The following is a 27092-nucleotide window of genomic DNA, read 5'->3' as shown; positions in this document are numbered from 1 at the left end:
AAACTGAACACAGATCAATTGAGAAAACAGGAAGAAGTCATGTGGAACTATGAAAAAAATAAGCAAAATACACTCCTGGAAATTGAAATAAGAACACCGTGAATTCATTGTCCCAGAAAGGGGAAACTTTATTGACACATTCCTGGGGTAAGATACATCACATGATCACACTGACAGAACCACAGGCACATAGACACAGGCAACAGAGCATGCACAATGTCGGCACTAGTACAGTGTATATCCACCTTTCGCAGCAATGCAGGCTGCTATTCTCCCATGGAGACGATCGTAGAGATGCTGGATGTAGTCCTGTGGAACGGCTTGCCATGCCATTTCCACCTGGCGCCTCAGTTGGACCAGCGTTCGTGCTGGACGTGCAGACCGCGTGAGACGACGCTTCATCCAGTCCCAAACATGCTCAATGGGGGACAGATCCGGAGATCTTGCTGGCCAGGGTAGTTGACTTACACCTTCTAGAGCACGTTGGGTGGCACGGGATACATGCGGACGTGCATTGTCCTGTTGGAACAGCAAGTTCCCTTGCCGGTCTAGGAATGGTAGAACGACGGGTTCGATGACGGTTTGGATGTACCGTGCACTATTCAGTGTCCCCTCGACGATCACCAGTGGTGTACGGCCAGTGTAGGAGATCGCTCCCCACACCATGATGCCGGGTGTTGGCCCTGTGTGCCTTGGTCGTATGCAGTCCTGATTGTGGCGCTCACCTGCACGGCGCCAAACACGCATACGACCATCATTGGCACCAAGGCAGAAGCGACTCTCATCGCTGAAGACAACACGTCTCCATTCGTCCCTCCATTCATGCCTGTCGCGACACCACTGGAGGCGGGCTGCACGATGTTGGGGCGTGAGCGGAAGACGGCCTAACGGTGTGCGGGACCGTAGCCCAGCTTCATGGAGACGGTTGCGAATGGTCCTCACCGATACCCGAGGAGCAACAGTGTCCCTAATTTGCTGGGAAGTGGCGGTGCGGTCTTGGCGTGCATCCGTGCGTCACTGCGGTCCGGTCCCAGGTCGACGGGCACGTGCACCTTCCGCCGACCACTGGCGACAACATCGATGTACTGTGGAGACCTCACGCCCCACGTGTTGAGCAATTCGGCGGTACGTCCACCCGGCCTCCCGCATGCCCACTATACGCCCTCGCTCAAAGTCCGTCAACTGCACATACGGTTCACGTCCACGCTGTCGCGGCATGCCACCAGTGTTAAAGACTGCGATGGAGCTCCGTATGCCACGGCAAACTGGCTGACACTGACGGCGGCGGTGCACAAATGCTGCGCAGCTAGCGCCATTCGACGGCCAACACCGCGGTTCCTGGTGTGTCCGCTGTGCCGTGCGTGTGATCATTGCTTGTACAGCCCTCTCGCAGTGTCCGGAGCAAGTATGGTGGGTCTGACACACCGGTGTCAATGTGTTCTTTTTTCCATTTCCAGGAGTGTATATAAACTGAGTAGTCCATGCGCAATATAGGCAACTTCAAGGACCATCTGAGCTGATGAGCGCCGTGGTCCTGTGGTTAGCGTGAGCAGCTGCGGAATGAGAGGTGCTTAGGTTCAAGTCTGCCCTCGAGTGAAAGGTTTAATTTTTTATTTTCAGACAATTTTTATCTGTCCGCCCGATGCGAGGTAACTGTGCCGTAGTATGGGGATGCTACACCTAAACAAACATGGAAATACACGACCCTCAGTCAAATACAGCGCACGGAAGAGAGAGTATTCTGGCTAACGAGGCTCTCTGGCTGGCAGTTGACTGTTCGCTACTTTGGAGGAGAGTGCATTAAATACGTGAGATGTATTCCGTGGGCAATATGAATCCAGTAAATATAGCTCGCGACTTCCAATAACAAGGTCAATTAATATTTTCCTAACTGCAAGTTTGCGGTGCGGTCGCAAAACACAGACACAAAAGTTATTACAGTGAACAGAGACGTCAATGAATGAACGGACAGATCATAACTTTGCGATAATAAAGAATGTAAACTTTTCACTCAAGGAAAGACTTGAACCAAGGACCTCTCGTTCCGCAGCTGTTCACGCTAACCACAGGACCACTGTACTCATGAGCTCACTCTATCCTTGAAGTTGCCTATCTTGCGCATGGACTACTAAGTTTCTATATTTTGCCTATTTTTTTCATAGTTCCACACAATTTCTTCCTGTTTTCTCGATTGATCTGTGTTCAGTTTTTCAAGGCCTATCCACTGTGCCAACTTATAACTAAATCTGAGGGGGGTGCGATGGGGAGGTTCCCTTGTGAGTTGATTTCATTGTGTCTGTCACTCCTAGTTAAACACAAATGGTTATCATGAGTGATTGGGCATTAGGCAGTTGCTCTTTTGAGAATGAATTTAATTTGAGACAGCTCACTTTACTGCTTGACGGCAGCACACATTTCACTCATTTCTTTTTTTTTTTTTTTTTTTTTTATGTCCACTTCATGGCCTGTCTTTGACATTACCTGAAACAAAAGCATGTTTCAGCAAATCAAGCAAGGATGGTTAATGAGGTGAGGCCTTGCCAAAGCAAAGCAATCTCTAAACATTCTTGTTATCTCTGTCATCTTTTGCACTGACTGTGGATATCATTGTACCCACACAAATGCCAATAATCATGGTTCACAGTGTAACTATGTCCACTCACATCAGCCATGGCTTCACAACTGAAAAGATGCAATGCTGAAACAAAACAATACAATGTTGACAACGATGCTATTTGTCAACTTCAAAGCAGAGACACCAGTAAAACAACCTTTACTTCTCCATGTGAACAAAGTCAAGAGAGTTATGATGATTTCTTGGATGCCGTGTATACAGTACTACAATTTATGGAGTCTAATACACATAGCACCAATGATGTTGTGGATCAATATGCAACATAACAATATTTTAGCCGTGATAGTCTCACAGATTTATACAGGGATAAAAAAAGCTTTGATGTTAGCTTCCGGGTGCTGCTGCTAAGGTAACCAATGACATTTAATTTTAATATAAGTCTATATTTAGAATACATATGTAGTGTAATGTCAGCTTGTTGTCAAACAAGTTGCCAGGGGTCATGTTTCTTAAGTAGTATTCAAGATTACTGTGTAAACCCACAAGTCTTTAGAAGTGTGTTAATAGCCTTTAGGGTGGTGAGGGGTGAATCAAAATCCATGCTTCAAATTCCAATTTTGTACTCTACAGATTAGTCCCTGAAGTTGATTTTCAGTGGCACATTCTGATGAAACAGTATAGTATACACTAAAGTCACCTACATACAGTGAAAATGAGCTGTAGGGCCCACTGCAGATACAATTTCATTGATGGCAACTGCTAAAATGGTCACACTGAGGACCAATCCCTGTCGCAGTTCGTTGACTTGATCACAGTGATTGTTGACAGTAGTTATGGTCCAGATGTGGAACAATAGAAGTGACAGAAATTTTCAGTTCAATATTGGCATGCAGCTTCTGAAACCCCATTCATAATGTGTGCCAAGGATGTCGTGCCTGCAGGAGGAGTCATTTGCTGTTCTTGGGGTCAAAGAAATTATGAATTCAGTGGTGACTGTGCATGAAAGATTTTCTAACTGCCATTCTCAAGCACACACAATGGTTGGTGGTGGATCAGAACTTACAGAAACTACTTTGAAGCTGAGACAAGTGTTCTCACAATCTGAAGCATCAGTGTAAATGCCAGTTAATCATGCTATCATGTAGCTTGCATTATCTGTTGGAGAGGCAGACTGGCCCATAGAAGAAACATGAAATGTGGAACTTTCATTGGTTTCAGTACAGAAACAATAATGATGCCTTCACATTATTGAAATAGGAATGCTCATTTTTATTTGAGGCCCCCATTTTGGATGTAGTCAGGACCTGGTGGTACTGTGCTAGTTGTAAGCATTTCATATATGTGGAGAGCCAAATTTTTTTGAGGGAGAGGTATTAGTTGGGTATTGTAGGGTTGACAACATAAATTCTGCAATTTGAGAGTGCATGTGTTGGATAGTAGTCAGAGTGAGTTGAATGAGTCAGTATGTCACATCATGGGTGGAGGAAGGCTGAATTTTGAGGAACAGAGTTATTTTAAATACTAGTGGATATTAAAACTGAAGTAAATGTTGGTGATTGACAAGCCATTAAAACTGAAATAAATGTTGGTGATAGGCAAACCATGGAAATGATATGAGAGGGAGAATATTAGAGGATCCAAAGGAAAAGATGACAATAAGGAGTTATTAAGTAAGTAGTATTCGATTTTAAAGTGGTTCAAAATTACACGTGTTTTCCAGGCATTTACTATCATCTATTAAACAATAATTAAACAGTATAAAAACCAAAACAGGGGAATGTGATTGGTACTAGGCTAAACACCCACAGCTCTTAACCTTCCCTTGTTCACTTGTATGCAAGTTCTTGACCCCACTAAATAATTTTCAGTTGTCTTTAATTACTATAATAGGTATAATATAATGAGCAGTGATGGAAGTTTACATAATGCACTATAAAGCTCCCACTCTCTGAATTATGCATTATATGCTTTTATGTGCTTTGAAGAGATGGATAGGTACGTAAACTCCAAAATGCATTTCTGATGTAAGTACGTCTACTCTGAATGTGGAGAAACTGGCAAAATGTGATACAAGGTGTTCAGTTAAGGGTAGATGGTCAGTGACAATAATGCCACTGAAGGGAAGTCCTGGTACTATTGCTGAAAGTTGAAGACTACTGTCACCTTGTAGTTTTGCACACACTTGTAAGTATGGAGTAAAATGCAGTCTTATGGCATTGTTGGCTGGGAGACCCCAGAGGGTAGATTCATCTGCCTTAATGTAAAGGTTATCTCTATCCTTTGTGCACAGTGGTATCTTTTCCGTGTAAAGTGTGAGACCTGTGTGTTTAAGTGTATCTGGTTAAGTGCAGGTAATTGTAATGTGTGTGTATCACATGCTTTTACTTCAAGAAACACCACACAAAAGTTTGAAGTTTAATCTAGAATGTTGACATAAAGACTGGTAATCAGAGAGTTTACACCAACACCGCTCCTCCCCTTTGGCATAAAAGCAAAGGGAATGCAGCCTGCAGTACATGGTATAGCCAGGCCACAAATGAAGTTGCTTAACTTCAATGAGCTGATGAAAACTGATGTATTCTATTACATAATGCCATTGGCAGCTAAGTACATGCTGAGGACACATTTTTCTTCCAAGAGGCCTTTGTGCTCTATTTGTTAGATTCTTGCATTTTTGTGTGACCTTTTTACTCTGTCAGACTGGTCATGGAAGGATGTTGTTTATTTTGTTGAAGAGCCAACCAGCATATGCATTCTTGTACAGACAATATATTCTCCTGTTACTTACCAGTAATTTCACTAAATCATTTCATGAATATGGCTTTCTATAGGGAATACTAGTAACTTGACACATCAGAAGTTGGCTCTTGCCACTGTCTCTGGCTACCGAGGTCTCAGAAGCCAGAGACAATGGTCATGTATGTGTGAGCTAAGTTGGTGTGTGTGTGTGTGTGTGTGTGTGTGTGTGTGTGTGTGTGTGTGTGTGTGTGTTGTCTACTCAGAAGAAGGCCTTCTGGCCAAGAGCTTATGTGCTTAGTAGGGTATGTTGTCCACTCAGAAAAAGGCGTTCTGGTCGAAAGCTTACACGTTTAGTAGTCATTTTGTTGTTTAGTAGTCATTTTGTTGTTTAGCAGTCATTTTGTTGTGTCTGTCTGCATCTCACCATCTCCACTATATGATGAGTAGCAATCTATCCTTTTCATAGTACTACACATTTTTTTCTTGAACATATGTATGGGCCAGCAGTTCTATCGGATAATTTATAAACCATATTGAGATAAAGATATATGAGTCCAAGTAGAATGATAATAATAGTAATAATAATAATAATAATAATAATAATAATATTGGCAGCAACAAATCAACAACTCAACCAATTACTAAAGATAACAGAAGGATTCAGCAATGATATAAGTATGGCTTTTGGAACAGACAAATGTAAGAAAAATAGCATAGTCAAGGGAAAACACACTAAAAAAGAAGATTACATATTGGATAACCACAGCAACTGCATAGAAGCGATGGAAAAAACGGATGCCTATAAATATCTAGGATACAGACAAAAAATAGGAATAGATAATACAAATATTAAAGAAGAACTAAAAGAAAAATATAGACAAAGACTAACAAAAATACTGAAAACAGAACTGACAGCAAGAAACAAGACAAAAGCTATAAATACTTATGCCATACCAATATTGACCTACTCATTTGGAGTAGTGAAATGGAGTAACACAGACCTAGAAGCACTCAATACACTTACACGATCACAATGCCACAAATATAGAATACATCACATACATTCAGCAACAGAAAGATTCACATTAAGCAGAAAGGAAGGAGGAAGGGGATTTATGGACATAAAAAACCTACATTATGGACAGGTAGACAATTTAAGAAAATTCTTTCTAGAACGAGCAGAAACTAGCAAAATACACAAGGCAATCACTCATATAAATACATCGGCTACACCACTGCAATTTCATAACCACTTTTACAATCCTTTATATCACATAACATCAACAGATACGAAGAAAGTAAATTGGAAAAAGAAAACACTTCATGGCAAGCACCCGTATCATCTAACACAGCCACACATCGATCAAGACGCATCCAACACATGGCTAAGAAAAGGCAATATATACAGTGAGACAGAAGGATTCATGATTGCAATACATGATCAAACAATAAACACCAGGTATTACAGCAAGCATATTATTAAAGATCCCAATACCACAACGGATAAATGCAGACTTTGTAAACAACAAATAGAAACAGTAGATCACATCACAAGCGGATGTACAATACTAGCAAATACAGAATACCCCAGAAGACATGACAATGTTGCAAAAATAATACATCAACATTTTGCCTTACAACATAAACTTTTAAAACAACACGTTCCTACATACAAGTATACACCACAAAATGTACTGGAGAATGATGAATACAAATTATACTGGAACAGAACCATTATAACAGATAAAACAACGCCACATAACAAACGTGACATCATACTCACCAATAAAAAGAAGAAATTAACACAACTAATCGAAATATCCATACCAAATACAACAAATATACAAAAGAAAACAGGAGAAAAAAATTGAAAAATACATCCAACTGGCTGAGGAAGTCAAAGACATGTGGCATCAGGATAAAGTTGACATCATACCAATTATACTATCAACTACAGGAGTCATACCACACAATATCCACCAGTACATCAATGCAATACAGCTACATCCAAACATATATATACAACTACAGAAATCCGTAATTATTGATACATGTTCAATTACCCGAAAGTTCCTAAATGCAATATAACACATACCGTACAGTTAAAAGGAAGTGACGCTTGATCAAGGTCCGCGTCACTCCATTTTTAACCAGACTTAACGTCTGAGAAAGTGAAGGAAATAATAATAATAATGCATCATAAAAGTTAAAGAAAAGCTATTTAACTTTCAGTCCTCAATAACTTCAAAAGTATATAAGTTGTATGATTCCTCTGTCATTACCACATCCTAACACATCTACAGCTACAGCTACATCCATACCCTGCAAGCCACTGTGAAGTGCATGACACAAAGAGACTAGCATTGATAGAAAAAGATAACTGAGGCAGATAAACAGAAAAGATATATAAATGATATAGCACAAAGGAAATAATATAGAAAATAGTGCTACATGACTCGAAGCCTGTATTCATCAAGCACATAACTCACTTGGGGCCCTCCCTTATCCTCACAACCTTCTCATCTAGGACTCCTGGTGACCTGCCACTCATTTCTAACCTTCTCCAACCTGCTCCTCTTTATTTTATGAGGCAAGAACTAACAGTTCAAAAATCTAGGCTTAGTGTTTCCACTTTTAAACGTGTTTATTGGCAGTATTGGAATTTCATCTCAAGCAGCAAGTATTTTCCTGACAGTGTAGATTTTATGTGTTTCCTTAGATTTTCCCAGCATCTTACATGTTTATGCTCTTCATGGGTATGCTCCTGGATATGATCGTCTTCACTACACAATATTTCAGGGATCCATCTGGCTGCCATCTTGAGGTGCGATCACTGGGTACACAATCACAGTGGAACTGAATGAACATCAGAAATGGATACTAGTAAATCAGTTGCTTTTCTACCCTTTGCTGGAAGTATTTTTTCAAAAATTTCTGGAATTCTTAGGAAAAATGATAATAAAAGTGTTCTTTTGCCTTTGGCCAAGACTAGAGCCCTGTTTGGAACTGTTATAGATGATTTGGGATTGAGAAATCCTGGAGTTTATAAAATTCCCTGTCATTGTGGAAAAGCCTATGTTGGACAGACTATTTGCACTGTTCATGACCGATGTATGGAACAACAGCATCACATACGTTTGCTCCATCCTGAAAAATCTGTCATCGGGCGTAACATGTTATCTGAAGGGACGCAAATTATTGCTCTGGCTTCTCTTTACTGAGATCGTGTGCTCAAGGAATCCATTGAAATACAATTATCTGATGACATTATTAATAGAGATAAAGGTTTTCCTTTAAGCAAGATGTGGACCCCATTTTATCTAATATAAAACAACGCTGGTCTGGTTTTCAACCCTCTACATCTTAATTTGCGATTTATCGCTTTCGTCAATTTCTACTGCCAGAGGAGCTGTAATTCTTCACTTCTCAAGGAATGAATTAGTAAAATAAATTGACAAAGTCAATTAAAGAGCTTACTAAATGCAACACAAGTCATATGCAAAGTACTTGCCTCCCCAGTCTTTTTCTAAAGTCCTGCCAAATTAATGGTTTGTTACATGCACGGCTGATTTTAGTAACATTTGGCTTTGATAAAATCTAGGGGATAACTACACAACTCCTGCATTACCCAATAAACAGTCCTACTGATTACAAAGTAATAAATGCAGACAGACTGTGAGCAGAAATCAAATAATGTTCACAACACTCACTGGTTTTAGATTGAAATAAATAATGTTTATTATACCTTTAGCTTCCGACTACCATAACATCAGATTGAATACTTTACAAATAAAATTCTAAGAGCAGCACACCACATTATGTTAACTACTCAATAGTTGTAGCAAACTATCATAAATTATCCAAGTTCACAGCTTGTGTTCAAATGTTTAAGTACCTCAGCTAACTGGCAAAAATAATACAAGTTCAGCACCTGTTCTCAAAATCAAAGTCCAACCCAAGTTAACTCACAAAAATAATATAACTCCAGCAAATGCTCTCAGAATGAAAAACAAACCCAAATTAAATGGCAAGAAAATATTGCAAGTTCAACATTGCTTACAAGATCGAAGTCCCGCAATAATTAACTGGAGTAAAATATTACAAGTTCAGCACTTGCTTTCAAAATCAAAGTTGAACCCAAGCTAAGTGGTGAAATATCATCCAAGTCTAATTCTCATGAGCAACAGGTAAAGTTCTTGTAGTCCATCGAAACTGTCTTCCAATAAATTTCTAACATTTTTAAGTTGCAACCAACACACCACTCACAGAACTGCATCTAAAAAATCTGTTACTATATTCTCATAGAGCTCACTAAGAACTATCTGTAGAGATTGACTTTGTCAGAATCACTCAAGAATTTTCAAAATTCATAGGTCTTTACAAAACTAGCATCATGAATAACTTAAAAACTACTGGTTGTCTCAATACCATGTATGATGCACATTCTAGTCTCAATTTTCTCTTCAATTTGGTCTGCTTTCATTATTTTAGCTATACTAGTTTAGTTTTATTGATTTTGTGGCTGTAAAATAATATTTTCAGTCCCAAATGCCACCCATGGAGTGTTTCTTTCCATTGTCTTCCAAAAGCCAGACAACTGTTTTTTACCCAGCAGCATGAAACCAACAGGCTATCTAAAGCCCTTCTGCAAGCATATTATTTCATAGGCTTCTGTTTCAGCAAGTAGCGGAGTTGGAGTGTATCATCTGCTACGGGCTCAGCGGCTGAAGCCTAGCCACTACCTCCAAGTGAACAATGCGTACCTGTAACCCACACATGTGGTGCACCCCTAAACTGTCAAAACAGGGCATTTGATCAGCCAAGCCTGTCTTTAGTGTCTTGGTGCTTAGACATGTCCGTGAATTACCTCTCATGTTTCATAACAGACTTCTGTATTTAACGGGTTTTTTTTCCTTTTTTTCTTTTTTCTAAGAAAACTTTCACCAAAGCTCCGCAATAGATAATAGCACATTTTCTCTTCTTTATGAGATCAACATCTCATTCACTCCAGAGGGATAAAACTGTGGTAATAGAAAGTTTGCAGTTGAATATAAAAAATTTAAGGAGTAAAGGCAACAACTCACCAAATAGGTGATGTGTGGTGTTGTTGATAGGCACATAAAAAAGGCATGTTACTAGCTTTCAGATGAATCTTTCTTCAGAAATGTGGTGTACACTGCTGCACTCATCATACGGATGTGTATGTGTGTGTGTAAAATAGCTCAGCTCGTCTCTGTTTTATCAGTTGGATGTGCCATTTAATATGGCTCCTCTTCTGGTGTGGTACAAAACTGAGATGTGGTGGTTTCGATGTGTACCAGAGCTGCAGAGATGCACCTGCAAACAAACAAAAAATTACTTGTTTTATTTTTATTTTTTCAAGGTGATAATTAAAACTTTATTACTATCCCTTGTAGCTCTGAAGAAGGATTTGTCCAAAAGCTAGCAACATTATGTCTAGTTCATGTACCTACTGATGAAAGCACCTCAACTATTTGGTGAGCTGTTAACTTGATGCATTAGATCATTCAGTACAGAAGGGTGCTGATTCATTTTTTTCTGGCAAGCATAAGTGAAGCTGTGGCACATGAAATGGTTCTGATCTCAGTTGATAATGTTGTACCGTGTGTGCAGGAGTGGTGGTGAGACTGACTGAATACTGTAGCACTAGCTGTTTTACATTTTGAATTAAATTCTTCACAAGAATGTAGTAGCAAAACAATACTGCATACTAGGATAAACCGAACAAGGATGTACTTTTTTGACTGGCTGTTACAGTATTTGAAAAAATGCTGGCTCTAGTCTCCAACCAGCAACCCAGATTTAAGTTTTCCTTGGTTTCCCTAAATTACTTCAGGTAAATGCTGAGATGGTTCCTATTATAAGACTACGAGATGCCCAATTTTTGTCAACTATCTGTAAATGTGTAAATGCCCTGGTATAATCATGTACGAATTATGTTTTTTGCTCTTACACTACCATACTGCAACATGTCCAATACTCTTATAAAAGTGATCCAAGGATGAATAAAACTACTACTGTTACTATTACATATTAATAATGGATATAATAAATTACTGATCATTGCATGAGGGTGAAACAGAAAGTCTTTGCCCTATTATTCATTAGCTGAAATAAGGTACATAGAGGTAATTACAAATATGTGTACTATTCATCATACCTTACACTATTTTTCCACATATTGCTCACACCAGTTCAGAATTTAACCCATTGCTGCACTAAATTTGAGATGCCCCTTTGGTAGAATTTGTCTGGCTGTCTGTGGAACCATCATCGGACTACGGTCTTGGTTCCATAATTGCACATGAATTGCTGTCCTGCCAGGAAATTCTTCAACAGACTGAAAACATGGAAATCAAAAGGAGCAATGTCGGAACTTTTTGGTGGGTGGTCCAGCCTCTCACAGTGAAATGACTGGAGCTTGTCAGTGTTTCTGATTGCCACAAGTGACCTGCCATTGCTGCGGGGGTTAACCACACTGCACACACCAAGAATCACTTGGAACTACTTCCTGATGGCAGCCCACTGACATGACAGAGTGGATCAACAACTGTTGGCATTGCTGGTTGCACCTAGAGGCATGAAATCCAGCAGGAGTGGTCCACAGTGATACTAGAAGACCGTAACATCATTTTCCCAACAGATGGCACTGAACAGAAGTTTTTTGTCACAGAGAAACCCAGGTGTTTTCACACCATGCTCTGCTGCTTCAGTTCCAGTATGAAATGCAGTATCCACATCTCATTACCAGTAACAATGTGTTCCAGGAAACTGTGCACCACAAGGATATTTCCCAGGAGCTTGGCATTTCATACAAAAATGTTTACATCATCATTCATGGGTCTTTAGGTAAACGAAAGGTTTCAAGTTGGTGGGTGTTTAAGTATCTGGATGACATGATGAAAGTGAAGCAAATGATTGTTTCACTGAATCATCTGCAGTGGTATGCTGAGGAGGGTGACAGTTTCCTGGAACACATTGTTACTGGTAATGAGATGGTGCACACTCCAATCTCCTTTCGCCATTGCACCCTTGCAGGAAATGTTGTCTGTCAGCGATGAATGCTGCCTCCTCAAATGTTCATTGTCATGCAAGTCTTCATGGCCTTTTGTGAACTCACAACATCACCACTTCACAGTTCTCACAGATAGACACCCCTGTGAATTTCAGTGGGTGTTTGTGTTTTGCTCCAAACAACAGAAATCATACTTCATTGCTTGTACACCAGGGAGGTGTTAAGCAAAACTCCTGTATTCAACAACTGACAGCAGCGCTGTGTCGTGGATCTATCAGCAGACATGGCTGAGTCAGTCCTAGAAAGGCCCACCACTGAAAATGGATTAGTCAACTTTGCATTTACAGCCATAATTTCGCTAAAAAAAAAAAAAAAAAATAGGGGAAAGGACTTTGTGATTTGCCTTTATATATATGAATGCTTTTATATGCAATGCTCACAGCTGTTTTTTTTATGGACAGTGTCTGTTAAAAGACAGCTACTGAACATTTCTTATGGCTCTGCTTCATAATTTTTACTTATAATCTCTGGATCATAAATTAAGATAATTTCTTGGGAGATTTGTAATATGTATTATATTATGTTTCAGATGAGTACAGTGTTAATGCAGATGAAATATTCATTGGTGCTCTCTTACTTCATCATCTGCAGCTGCTGCAGTTTAATGCACATGAAATATTTGAGACTGTAGTGAGACAAAAAGGTATAATAAAAGGATCAAAAACAGTATACCTTGGAGTTGGGCTTTACCCAACTGTTTCATTCTTCAATCATGACTGCTATCCTGCTCTTGCAAGGTAATTTTACAAATCATACAACATGGAACAATAGCTAGCATTACTGACCCATCAAACAAAAGTACTGCATATTTAAAAGTGACATTCAGGGGAGATCTATGATTCAAAGAGTATTTTGTAATGTTTTGCATCCAGTAGTTAAGTATCATTACACAGTAGAAAAATACATTAACTCATTATGAGGTGACAGAAGTATGTAAAGCTTGTTTAAATGTTTGCAATGAAGTGATTCAAGTACATAGTACTTAAACAAAATAAACAAAACTTTTAAAAAGTAACGGCTGGGGTGCATATACATTATATTAGTCAGTGAATCATAAACTTCTAAGTGATTTATTTTGTGCCTTCTTACAGTTTTCATGATTAGATGATTTGGGCTCTTCTGTGAAGTTTCAAAAGTTCTATTACCAATTTCCAAAAAACTGCTTTTATTGCAAAAATCCCAATTCATAAATGTGAATTGCATGAGGCAGCACTTTTCTTTATCTGTGGCAAGGGTAAGAACCTTGTACTTCCCACTGCACCATTGCATGGAATTGACTGTAGTCTTTTGGCTACTACAATAAAGGCAAAAGATACTACAGATATTCAGAATTGGTAATATATAGGTATTACAGGAAGTGAGTGTGTCTCTGTTGGTAGTACAAGAAATGGGATCTCCCAATCATTGATAGTGTTGCTGCTTAGGAGATCAAAATACCAGCTCTGACTCTTTCTCACATTAACTACAATATTATATATAAAAACAAAGATGAGGTGACTTACCGAACGAAAGCACTGGCAGGTCGATAGACACACTAACAAACACAAACGTACACACAAAATTCAAGCTTTCGCAACAAACTGTTGCCTCATCAGGAAAGAGGGAAGGAGAGGGGAAGATGAAAGGAAGTGGGTTTTAAGGGAGAGGGTAAGGAGTCATTCCAATCCCAGGAGCGGAAAGACTTACCTTAGGGGGAAAAAAGGACAGGTATACACTCGCACTCACGCACATATCCATCCACACATACAGACACAAGCAGACATATTCTTTCAAATATGTCTGCTTGTGTCTGTATGTGTGGATGGATATGTGCATGAGTGCGAGTGTATACCTGTCCTTTTTTCCCCCTAAGGTAAGTCTTTCCGCTCCCGGGGTTGGAATGACTCCTTACCCTCTCCCTTAAAACCCACTTCCTTTCGTCTTCCCCTCTCCTTCCCTCTTTCCTGATGAGGCAACAGTTTGTTGCGAAAGCTTGAATTTTGTGTGTATGTTTGTGTTTGTTGGTGTGTCTATCGACCTGCCAGCGCTTTTGTTCGGTAAGTCACCTCATCTTTGTTTTTATATATAATTTTTCCCACGTGGAATGTTTCCCTCTATTATATTAACTACAATATTAGTTTGTAACAAATGGCACTGACCACAAAGAACATAGTCCTACCTGAAGTTCAGTCAGCCCTGTCTGTTACACACATCAGATGATGTGAGTACACAGGATGTGAAATGATCAGGTACAAATTTCTTGTAAATTGAAGAAGTCCATGATGATGATAGCACTAATCACCACCTTTTAGAGTAAGAGCAGCAATGCACTATGCAAAGTATCACTTTATGATTTTAGAACTCAGTACTTCATGGAGGTATCCCTATTCAAGAAATATTTATAGGCCATTAAGAATATGCTGTCAGTGGTTTTGTATTGATTCACACAGATGTTCAGCCACTTACATCTCAATGTACAACTCTTTTTTTGCAATATTTACACTAGGATAAGCTTGATCATCCATTCCATACTAATAATTTTGCTCCACATTACTTTCTACGCCTGATTAAACTTCTGTTCAGTCACCGTTTACACACTAACAAATAGTTGCACATAGCTTTTACATACATTTCTTCAATCTCATATGACAGTTTTTACAGTCAGGAATACAAAAGATGATTCAACTGTATAAGAATCCATCAGTTCCATAGTTAAGTGTGTTGAGAAGTAATTCAATAATCACTGTATCTGACAGTTAGATGGCATTCGTTTATTATTTAATGGAGTATACACTGTGATGAACATCTCTGTGAAATATGCTTGGATTGCACAGTTGGTAGTTCAGTGCCTGCAAAAGGTAGGAACCTTGTTTTGAGTTCCAACCTGCCAAATAAGTTTAACTTTTCATAAATATTAGAACGATGTAACATATTCAATAAATATTTTCAAAAAGCAACATTTCCTTTGTGACCTTTCAAGCTTTCAACATTTTCTTTCTCTTTATGGCTTTGGGTACTAAGTTTCATGAGTTGTGTTTGAACAGAACTTGGAAGTGTGCCTGTATGTCTCAATGACTTCTTTTTCACTGACCACTTTTCTCTCTAACTAGAGTTTTACAAGGGTAATACAGAAAACTGGTTCAGAGCTGAAGGACAACAGACAAACAGTAGGACAGAACAAAATGGAAGTAAAAAAAAATGAAATGTCAACAAGAGACAGATTATAAAACCAGACAACTTAAAAGGAGCAAAAAATGCCAGTGAGAACTCAAGGACAACTATTTATTTATTTATCTCTTGTTCCGGTGATCCATGTTGTGACACTATCACAGGATATGGAATGTGTCAATTTTACAAGCTTTTTGCCAGAATTTATGGTAATACATAAAACAAAACAAAAACAGTAAACAGTAACTTAGGTCCCACTACAAAAAAATACATTTTAGAGATAGATAGAGATTACAAAATAAAAAACAGTTAACAGTAACTTAGGTCCCACTACAAAAATACATTTTAGAGATAGATAAAGATTACAAAATAATAAGTGTTACAGAGAAATAAATATTGCAAAATATATGTTTACAGTAAAAATATTCAGTATTACAAATACAAATTTGGGAATACATTTGCAATTTACAATACAAGTGATGCTAAACACTGTAGTTCAGGAACTCTTCTAATGTATAAAATGATCCTTGCAATAGGAACTGCCTTAAGGTTTTTTTAAACAAGAGATCATCATCTACCAAACACTTAATTCTTGAAGGGAGGGCATTAAAAATCTTACAGCCACTGAAATGGACTCCTTTCTGCACCATACTTAGATTTGGCTGTTCATAGTGGATATCATGTTTCCTTCTAGTATTGTGACTGTGATATGCACTATTCAGTTTAAAGATGGATTGTTCTTTCCTTATGAAGCACATCAATGAGAATATATATTGCCCAGTGGATGTAAGTATTTCAAGCTTCTTAAAAAGATTCCTGCATGTGGCTCTAGGATGGACTCCACACATGCTCCTTATGGCTCTTTTTTTGTACACACAGTACTTTTTTAGCCAGTGGCTGATTTCCCCAAAATATAATTCCAAATGCCATAATTGCATGAAAGTAACCATAATACGCTGACTTCATGGTTTCCATATTTCTATAAGAAGAAACAATGCGCAATGCGTATGTTGCTAAACTTAGTCTTTCGCACAGATCCACGATGTGGTTTGACCAATTCAGTTTGCTATCAATATGTAAGCCTAGGTATTTTGAGGAATCTACCCTGGTTATTGTCTGCTCACCTATCTTTACAAATATTTCCTCATCTTTGGATGTTTTGTGAAACTGAATGTAGTTTGTTTTAAAGTAATTTAAAATAAGACTATGTTGAACCAGTTCACCATTTCATTTAAAACCTTATTTGCGTTACCTCAAGTTTATCTACTGAATTATCAATAAGTAGTGTAGTGTCATCCGCAAAAATGGTGCATCTACAATATTCCGTAGAGAGAGGAAGATCATTTATAAATATAATAAAAAGTAGGGGACCCAGAACTGAGCCCTGCGGCACTCCACATGTGATAGTACCCCATTCTGAAGATACTGGGACACCATCTTGATTATCTACTACAACTTTTTGTTTCCTGTTTGACAGATATGAGTCGAGCCATTTCCATGCTGCACCACTTATATCGAGATGTGCAGCTTTTTGTAAAAGAATTTGGTGATTTACACAGTCAAATGCTTTTGTTAGGTCACAAAATATGCCAATTACTTTCAGTTATTTGTTGATAGATTCCAAGAGTTTGCCAGTAAATGCAAATATTGCATCTTCTGTTGACAAACCTTTCTGAAATCCGAACTGACTTTTGCTGAAGCTATTGTGTTCACTGAGATGCTTAACTATCCTGGCATGCATTAGTTTCTCTAAAACCTTTGAAAAGCTTGTCAGTAGTGATATTGGCCTATAGTTAGCAGTATCTGTCTTATCCCCCTTTTTATATAGCGATTTTACAACTGCATACTTAAGCCTCTCAGGAACTATTCCTTGCTTAAGTGACGCATCAAAAATGTGGCAAAGGACTTTACTTACATGACTGGAGCAGTATTTTAATAATTTTTGTAGAAATGTTGTCAATTCCAGCAGAGTTTTTACTTTTCAGGGATGTAATAACTCTTTCAATTTCTTGAACAGTGACTGTTTTTACCTTCGTGTGTTGTACTGAACCAGGTACTCCAGCTTTCAAAAGGAAAGATAGGGACAGAAATATAACTGGGGAAAAAACTGATACAATAAATAGTAGAGACAAATAAAACGCTCTGAATGGTGAAAAAGCTGCACTAAGATATTTGAAATAGAGTGAGAGGAAGATTCTACACAAAATAACAAGTTGAATGACTGTAAAATGACAGTATAAGCTAAGAGGAAAAAGAGAAATCATGTCAGAGCAGTGAATGACTGACAAAATTATTTAGTGAGTAGCTGAAAACAAATTTTTAAAAATCGGAATTGATCTCAAGCTTCAAAGGAAATGAATGAGGGCTGGGGAAAGTTAATAAGGAAAGGCCAGTCACTTAGGTAAATGGAAATGTCGTGTGGCTAGGGCCTCCCGTCGGGTAGACCGTTCGCCTGGTGCAGGTCTTTCGATTTGACGCCACTTCGGCGACCTGCTCGTCGATGGGGATGAAATGATGATGATTAGGACAACACAACACCCAGTCCCTGAGCGGAGAAAATCTCCGACCCAGCCGGGAATCGAACCCGGGCCCTTAGGATTGACAGTCTGTCACGCTGACCACTCAGCTACCAGGGCGGACAGTCACTTAGGTCCCACGATGTAAATGACCCAACTGTACTGAGGATAGACAAATACAAAAATCAGGGGGAGGGGGGGGGGGGGGAGGGCAGAGAGTAGGTGAGATATCTGTTTGTGGAGATTCGATATCCAACGGAAAATTTTTTCTGCCAGTGACATACTAGACTTTAGCAATTCCTTAAAAACTGTTGTATCAAATTATTTTGGCTTCTACAACATTTGCTACAACTGATATTCTCTCAAACATTATGTGTCTTCTCTTCATACAGTTTGTATCCACACTTCTTCTCTGTAAAAATATATGTTGCCAACTAATGTGTCTCACCTCCTATACTGTCACCACACCTGTGTGCTACACATAAACAAAGGCTAAAAGATTTGAAACATTATTGATGAAGTCTTACTTTAACATAACGTGACAGTATAGTTAATGGAACATCACAACTCAGTCAAACATCTAGATGGAAATAATATGAAAATTACTATCACAATCATAGATAATGGTCTTTGTAATTTTTTCAGACACTTTGTGGGCTCTGCATTAATACTGCATGCACTTCGCCCCCTAAAATCAGGGGAAGAAGTACCTGAGAACTATGGTCCAGTATATACAAAACATTCACTTGAATACAGACAGAGACAGCTGCAATGTCGGTACTGGTTTTGTTGTCATTGCAAATCATGTTCTGAGAACTGGCCTGACTTGGAGAAACTGGCTAATAGCAAACCAGTATTCAGGTAAGGAGCGACTTGTGTCATTGGTGTCTATATTTAACATCATTAAATGGATTCCAGGATTGCAAATCATTATTAGTATTACAAAAAACTATGTTCTTAGTAAGACACAGTTCCAAAAATGCAGGCCACAGACTAAATTTTCTTTGAAAGGAAGTACTCACTTATTTCTGGAATATATTGTAGCATATAAAACGCTGGACAATAATGTGAATGGTCTGTAATCAGTAGAGAAATTTTTAAAGTATTTTCCATGTATGGAATAAGATACTCATTTACAATAGAGTCTAAAAGCAAGATTTACAATAGTGTAAAATCAAGAGATGTGAAGTGGATAGCAGGTATCTAATGTCCTGGAAGACTGAGACTGTGTAAGTGATGCTTCTTTGCGTCTTCACTCATATCCCTTCTTTCATTTCACTAGTATCTACTAATTCTATTAATTTTTTAATCACTCTTTTGACTGATTAAATATGCCCTATGTCAGTTCCTCTCACGAGCCAACTACTTCACTTCAGAGTCGCACCTGAAATCTATGTCCTCAGTTGTTTTTTATACAGGATGATTCACGAAGATATGCAAATATTTTAATATGTTATTCTACAAGTAAAACTAAAGAAAAAAGTTCATATAAACATAGGTTCACAAATGTTTAGTTATGGGGTTACTGCTAGTAAAAAATTTTGCCTGAAATTTAACAACTTCACTAATATGAAGCCATCGCAAAACTGTACGAGGTTAAAGTAAAGCACAATTTCCATTTATTTTGTTGTTATTGATCTAGTGAATCTAATAAAACATGTCCCAGACATGTATCTGGAGTAGTTTTCCTGAACATCCAGAAAAGCAAAGCTGTAATTTTATGATTTTTTAAATTTATTAACTACTTGGCCCAATTTGTTTTATAAATGCCATACAATTGCACAAAGTTTTCAGCATATGTTGTAGAGAATTTAATTTTGGAAAAATGATGGTAATGTTGTATGAATATGTCAGATAATCAGCTTTTATTAATACCATAGCACATGTGAATTCATGTTAAACAGGACAAAACAAAGCTCAGTGTTGTAGTTGTACGAAGTTGTATGGACTACATACAATTTCACAATACATTCACAAAAAATGTTTAAAAATATCTTCACAGAGTTCAATGCATTTAGCTGCACATGTATGAACAGATTTTGTTGCTTGTTTCAGTTTCACAGTGTTGTTCTTAATTTTGTCTATTGTATCCGTAATGCAAGCAAGTAATGCCTCATGTGTATTGACTCTGTCCTCATAAACTGTGTGTTCCATCCACCACCATACACAAAAATCCATTGGTGTTAAATTGGGTGATCTGGGTGGCCACAGACTTGTACCATCACGACCAATCCATTTCTGGGGAAAACGTTCATTTAAATGTGTAGTAATGGCATTGGTGAAATGTGGAGGTGCACCATCATAATTGAAAATACATTTGCAATTGTGTAGAAAGTGGAACATCTTTGAGCAAGCACAGCATTTCTTCTTGAAGGATCAGTTAGACATCCTGGGAAAATGAATGGTCCAATAAAGTGTGTGTTGATTATACCACACCATCATTTATACTAAATTTCTGCTGGAAATTGCGTTGCACTGTTGCATGTTGGTTTGCTTCAGACCATACATGCTCGTTATGTAAACTGTTTGCATCATCTCGAGTAAACTGTGCCTCATCAGTAAATAGCATGTATTTGTGTAACTGCTGATTAGTATTTAACCCAGCTGCACAACTCCAAGCGAAGGGCAGGATCTCCCGGATGTAAATGTTTACTTTTTGTTTATAGTAAGGATACAGATTATTGTACTTCAGTGTATGCCATACCTTAGATTGTAAAATGCCTAATCGTTGAGAGATACATCGTGTACCAGTACCCGGGCTATGTTGAACAGCATCCATAATATACTCATATCGAACGCTCACACTTATTATGAACTCTAGGTAGAGAACCTGTCTCCCATAACATTCCGCTAACGGTTCGTGCATTCGGAATCCTCCGAGTTTGATAACGTATGCGATATTTGTTAACTGCAGCTGTAGCATTAACATCATATTTGCCATAAATGAACACCATATTTGTGTATTCCTCTGTCATAAATTTGAAAGGCATCCCTATTTCATAAATAATCTAAAAACTACAACAGTTACTATGTGGTTTCACTTAAGTACGCTGTTGTTATTATGTTCTTTCATTGAACAATACAGAAAACTAACTTGTTTCAAGGTTGGGAAATGACTGAAACAACTCACTTACAGCTGCCAACAATGACATAAATGTTTTTACATTCTTAATGCAAAGTAAACAAATTTACTTGTATAATAATTTTTGCTTCTCTGGATGTTCTGGAAAACTAGTGCAGATACACGTCTGGGACATTTTTTATTAGATTCACCAGACCAATAACAACAAAATAAATGGAAATGGTGCTTTATTTTAACATCGTTCAGTTTTATGATGGCTTCATATCAGCAAAGTTGCTAAATTTCAGGCAACATATTTTATTAGCCGCAACTCCGGAACTAAACATTTGCGGACCTATATTTATATGAAATTTTTTCTTTAGTTTTACTTGTAGAATAACACATTAAAATATTTGCATATCTTTGTGAAGCACCCTGTATGTATTCCAAAATCTGTCTTCCTCTACAGTTTTATGTTCTACAACTCCCTCAGACACCATGGAGGTTATTACTTCATGTCTTCATGCATGTCCTATTATCTTGTCTCCTCTTCTCGTCAATGTTTCAAGTGTTCCTCTCCTTCATGATTCTGTGCAGAACTTCTGACTTTCTTAATTTCTCAGTTCACTTTCTTCTATAGCACCACATCTCAAAGGCTTTGATTCTGTTCTTTTCCAGTTTTTCCACAGATTCACTTCCATATAATGTTGTGCCCCAAACTACATTCTCAGAACTTTGTTCCTCAAATTGACAACAATGTCTGATACTAGCAGACTTTTTTCAGCCAAGAATACTCTCTTTGCATGTGAATATGTACTTTAATGTCGTCCTAGCTTTGTCTGTAATGTATATTTTGTTCCCAAGGTAGTAGAATTTCTTCACTTTGTCTGTTTTGGTCTTAAGTTTATTACTGATCTCATTTCTGTGACTGTACATTACTTTTGTTTTTCTTCTCAATCCACAGTGAGTGCTCATTCCACTTAACAAGTTACACATATCACCCTCACATTCAGTGAGGACAGCAATGTCATCAGTGTATCTTATCATTGATTTCTTTCCACCCTGAATTATAATCACACTCCTGTACCTTTCTTTTATTTCTATTGTTGCTTCTTTGATGTAATAGATTAAAGAGTAGGGGCAAAAAACTGCATCCCTGTCCTAGATCTTTTGAACCAAATTACTTTGTTCTTGATCTTCCATTCTTGTTTTTCCCTCTTGGTTCTTGCACATATTGTATATTACCCATGTTTCCCTATAGTTTACTCCTGTTTTCCTTAGAGTTTCGAACATCTTCCACCATTTTACATTACTGAACACTTTTTCCAGGTAGACAAATCCTATGAATGTGTCCTCAATTTTCTTAAGTCTTTCTTGCATTATCAAACACAAGGTAAGAACTGCTTCTCTAATGCCTTTATCTTTCCTAAAGCCAAACTGACTGTCATCCAACAGACCCTCAATTTTCTTTTCCATTCTTCTGTATATTACTTTGTTAACAACTTGGATGCAAGTGCTGTTAAGCCAACTGTGTGATAATTTTAATTCTTATCTACTCTTGTTATCTTCAGGACTGTGTGGATTATATTTTTCTGAAAGTCTGACAGTATGTCTCCACACCCATATGTTCAACAAATCAACTTCAACAATTGACTGGTTGTTATTTCCTCAAATGATTTTAGAAATTCCAAAAGAATGTTATCTATGTCTTCTACCTCCTTAATTGTAAGTGTTTCAAAGCTCTAAAAACTGGATCCCCTATATCTTCCATATTGACTCCCATTTGGTTTCGCATCACGTCATCAGACAGTTCCTCTCCTTCATACAGGTCTTAAGTTACACTTTCCATCTATCCACTTTCTTCTCTTCATGTAACACTGGACTTCCTTTTGCACTCTTACTGTTGACATCTTGGCTATTAATTTCACTGAAAGTTGTTTTGACTTTTCCATATGCTGAATCAGTCCTTTTGATGACCATTTCTTTTTCAATTTGTTCACAATTTACTAGCTACTATTGTCTTCCCTGTGTTTCCTATTTATTTCGTTCCCAAGTGACTTGTACGGATACATACCTATTTTTTCCTGAACATTTTTGTACCATTTCCTTTCATTGGTCAGCTGAAGTATTTGTTCCATTACCCAAAACTTCTTCACAGTTGCCTTTCTCGTACCTATATTTGTCAGTTCAATTTCTGTGACTGCTCTTTTTAGATATGTCCATTACTCTTCAAATGAACTCCCTATTGTGGCATTCATTACTGCAGTATCTACAGTCTTAGAGAACTTTTAACTGCCCCTCATCATTCCTCAGCACTTCAGTATCCTACTTTCTCCACATTGATTCTTCAAGATGATTCCCTTAAACTTCAGTTTTTGAACAGTGTATGTGCTATTAGTACCTGAAATTTACTGCAGAACTTAAATAGTCTTTTTCCACTCTCATTCCTATTACCAAGCCCATACTCCTTCTATTACAGAGTTTCAATAACCCATGATTATTAGATTTTCATCTCCATTTACATACGGAAAACAAGTTTAATATCTTCATATGCTTTCTCTCTCTTTATCTTCTGCTCTTGATGCTAGTATGCTATATTCAGAGCACTGTTGTTGTCACTTGTCTGTTGTTGATTCTAATGAGAATAATCTTGTGACTGAACTATTCATAATAAATCACTCTATGGCTTACCTTGATGAAATCTACTCCTGTTATCCAATTTTGTACTGCTGCTGATATTACCCTATATTCATCTGACCACAAGTCATCTTCCACTCCTCTCACCCAGTTTTGTACTCCTGCTGATATTGCCCTACATTCATGGAACCAGAGATCCTTATTTCCTTCCCACTTAATTTCATTGATACACAGTATATCCGTTTGAGTCTTTATGTTTCCATTTCCAAATTGTTTAGCTTCCCTACCACATGGAGACTTCTGACAGTCCATGCTACAATTCATAGGAACCTTATTTTAGTTATTCAATCTTTTTCTCATGCTGACCTACCCTTAGGCAAACCAAAATGGAGGATTAATGCGGAGTTTTTTTTTTTTTTGCCAATCAAGAGATCATTTTTTAATTATAGGCCACATGTCCCATGAATACACATTGTGTGTTCTTAAAGCAGTGGTTTTCATTGCCTCCTGTATCCTCATGCCATTGATAAATCCCAAGTCTTCTGCTTTTTAGAGGCAGTTTCTCCTCCAAGGGCAAGAAAGTGCCCTGAATGCCTGTCCCCCTTCTCCCCCTCTTTGATAAGGCTGCTGGCAGAACAAGGTTGACTCCTTATACGAAGCCTTTGGCTGTTATTATTAAAACTTTAAGCAGTGGCTGGGAGCAATCATATGACCCACAAGGTAGTCAAAGATGTTACCCTAGACCCTAGCAATCAGCTAATTATAGTACTTACCTTTAAAAGCTCAATAAGCAAAACCAAATGACTAAAATAGAAACTACAATTTCAAGTATATGCTGACATCTGCATGCACTTATATTGAAGATCAGTAACAAGTAAGCACAATTTTATCCTGTCTTAATATCGTGAATATACTGAGTAATTATCCTAACATGTAGTTTTCACATTTATTCCAGTATTTATAAAATTATACCATAAATTTTGCATTAAACATATCTCTATTTGTTTATCTTGGCAGAAAAGGTACTGGAAGGAAGAGAGATGACCTCAACAATCAACTTGGCACACTGATATGTGACCTATTTGATCCTGCACTGAATCTAATGGAGGAAGGAGATGTGTCACGTGCCACCCAGCTGTTGGCAGAGTTTGTGAACTCAACCGATGAACTAGGTGTGCGGCCTCCACACAGAGAGACACAGCTGGCAGTGGACGCACTGCGTCTGTGTTTGGCTGATAAGGGCAATGTTTTTGTGTTGAAACAGTAGCCACATTCTCCTTAAAAACTGATACATATCTGACTGCTAAAAAATAAATATCTTTAAAGAACTGCCAAACATTACAATGGAAGAAAAATTGAAAATGTAACTAGTACATAAATACAAATAAAATATAGACATATATGTGACCTATTTGATCCTGCACTGAATCTAACGGAGGAAGGAGATGTGTCACGTGCCACCCAGCTGTTGACAGAGTTTGTGAACTCAACCGATGAACTAGGTGTGCGGCCTCCACACAGAGAGACACAGCTGGCAGTGGACGCACTACGTCTGTGTTTGGCTGATAAGGGCAATGTTTTTGTGTTGAAACAGTAGCCACATTCTCCTTAAAAACTGATACATATCTGATTGCTAAAAAATAAATATCTTTAAAGAATTGCCAAACATTACAATGGAAGAAAAATTGAAAATGTAACTAAAACATAAATACAAATAAAATATAGACGAGTAGGTGTCCCAGATCATAAAAAGAGAGAAGATATGAGGGAGAAAAATATTATGGTTTGAAGGTAAAGATCTGCAGAAAATAAAGATTATACACACCAGCTGTGGTAGCTCATTGCAACTGGTGTCACAGATATTACTGTAAGTTAAAACTTTTATGTCCACCATTTTTATATATACCTTACTTACTTAAAATATATAGCTGGTCAAGATCTGGAAGCTGCGAATGTAATTTTGGAGAATAAACATGAAGTTCACAAAGTATATTATAGCATGAAGGCAATCAAAGCACACATTAGGAATTATGGAAGATGCCATTAAGTGTTGCATTTTAATTCAACAAACTAACTAAAAATCACACATTTGGGTCCAACAACAGAAAATCTAGGATGAAAAATGTAACAATATTATGAAAAGGAAAGTTGCTACTCACCATATAGCGGAGATGCTGAGTCGCTGACAGACACAACATAAAGACTGTCAGAAAGTGAGCTTTTGGCCAACAAAGCCTTCATCACCGCACACACACACACACAAACACACACACACACACACACACACACACACACACACACACACACACACACACACACACACACATGCAAAATGCAGGTCACACACACATGGCCACTGTCTCTGGCTACTGACACTAGACTGCGAGCAGCAGTGCATGATCGGAGAGGCAAACAGGTGGTGGGTGTAAGGAGGAGGCTGGGATGGGGAGGGGAAGAGATAGCAAAGTACGGGGTGGGGGATGTAAAGTACTGCTCATGGGAGAGCACAGAGATGAGGTGGAGAGAGGGTAGGCTAGCCAGGTACAGTCAGGTGATTAGATGAGGGTGGGGGGTGGGGCAGAAAAAGAGACAAGTAAAAAGATTGAGGGTGCTTTGATGCAACAAAGGGTGGTTTACTGCTGGAATGGGAACAGGGAAGGGGCTTGATGGGTAAGGACAATAACTAATGAAGTTTGAGACCAGGAGGGTTACAGGAACATAGGATATATTGCCTGGAAAGTTCTCACCTGTGGAATTCAGGCATGCTTGTGTTGGTGAGAAGGATCCAGATGGCACAGGCTGTGAAGCAGTCACTGAAATGAAGAACATTATGTTCAGCAGAATGTTCAGAAATGGGGTGATCCAGCTGTTTCTTGGACACAGTTTGTCAATGGCCATCCATGCCAACAGACAGCTCTTTGTTTGTCATGCCCATGTAGAACACAGAACAGTGGTTGCAGCGTAACTTGTAGGTCACATGACTGGTTTGACAGATAGCCCTGCCTTTGATGGGATAGTGATGCTTGTTACTGGACTGGATTAGGTGGTGGCGGGAAGATGTATCAGACAGGTCTTGCTTCTAGGTCTATTCACAGATTGGGTCATGAGGCAAGGGTTGGGAGCAGGGTTTGTGCAGGGATGGAAGAGAATAGTTGTGTAGGTTCGGTGGGCATCAGAATGCCACTGTGGGAGGGGTGGGAAGGATAGTGGGTATGGCATTCCTGATTTCAGGGCATGATGAGAGGTAGTCAAAAGCCTGGCGCAGAATGTGATTCAGCTGCTCCAGTCCTGGGTGGTGCTGATTCACAAGGGGAATGCTCC

At 38.4% G+C, this 27092-nt stretch overlaps 1 protein-coding gene across 3 annotated transcripts in view; it reads left to right on the top strand.

Moving 5' to 3' along the window:
- LOC126412103 (SET and MYND domain-containing protein 4-like) overlaps nucleotides 1-25173 on the top strand; it is a 138903-nt gene extending 113730 nt beyond the window's left edge. For all 3 annotated transcript variants that reach the window (XM_050081533.1, XM_050081532.1, XM_050081534.1), the window contains 3 exons: nucleotides 12940-13147; nucleotides 18719-18934; nucleotides 24789-25173. In XM_050081533.1, the coding sequence (XP_049937490.1) occupies nucleotides 12940-13147; nucleotides 18719-18934; nucleotides 24789-25038 (674 nt within the window). In that variant the 3' untranslated portion in view covers nucleotides 25039-25173. The remainder of the gene's footprint in view (nucleotides 1-12939; nucleotides 13148-18718; nucleotides 18935-24788) is intronic.
- The last annotated feature ends 1919 nt before the right edge of the window (nucleotides 25174-27092 follow it).

This window comes from Schistocerca serialis, chromosome 7, assembly GCF_023864345.2.
Source record: "Schistocerca serialis cubense isolate TAMUIC-IGC-003099 chromosome 7, iqSchSeri2.2, whole genome shotgun sequence".
Classification (NCBI taxonomy): domain Eukaryota; kingdom Metazoa; phylum Arthropoda; class Insecta; order Orthoptera; family Acrididae; genus Schistocerca; species Schistocerca serialis.
The sequence above is the reverse complement of the archived record's forward strand: the minus strand, read 5'-3'. Positions and strand labels throughout refer to the sequence as shown.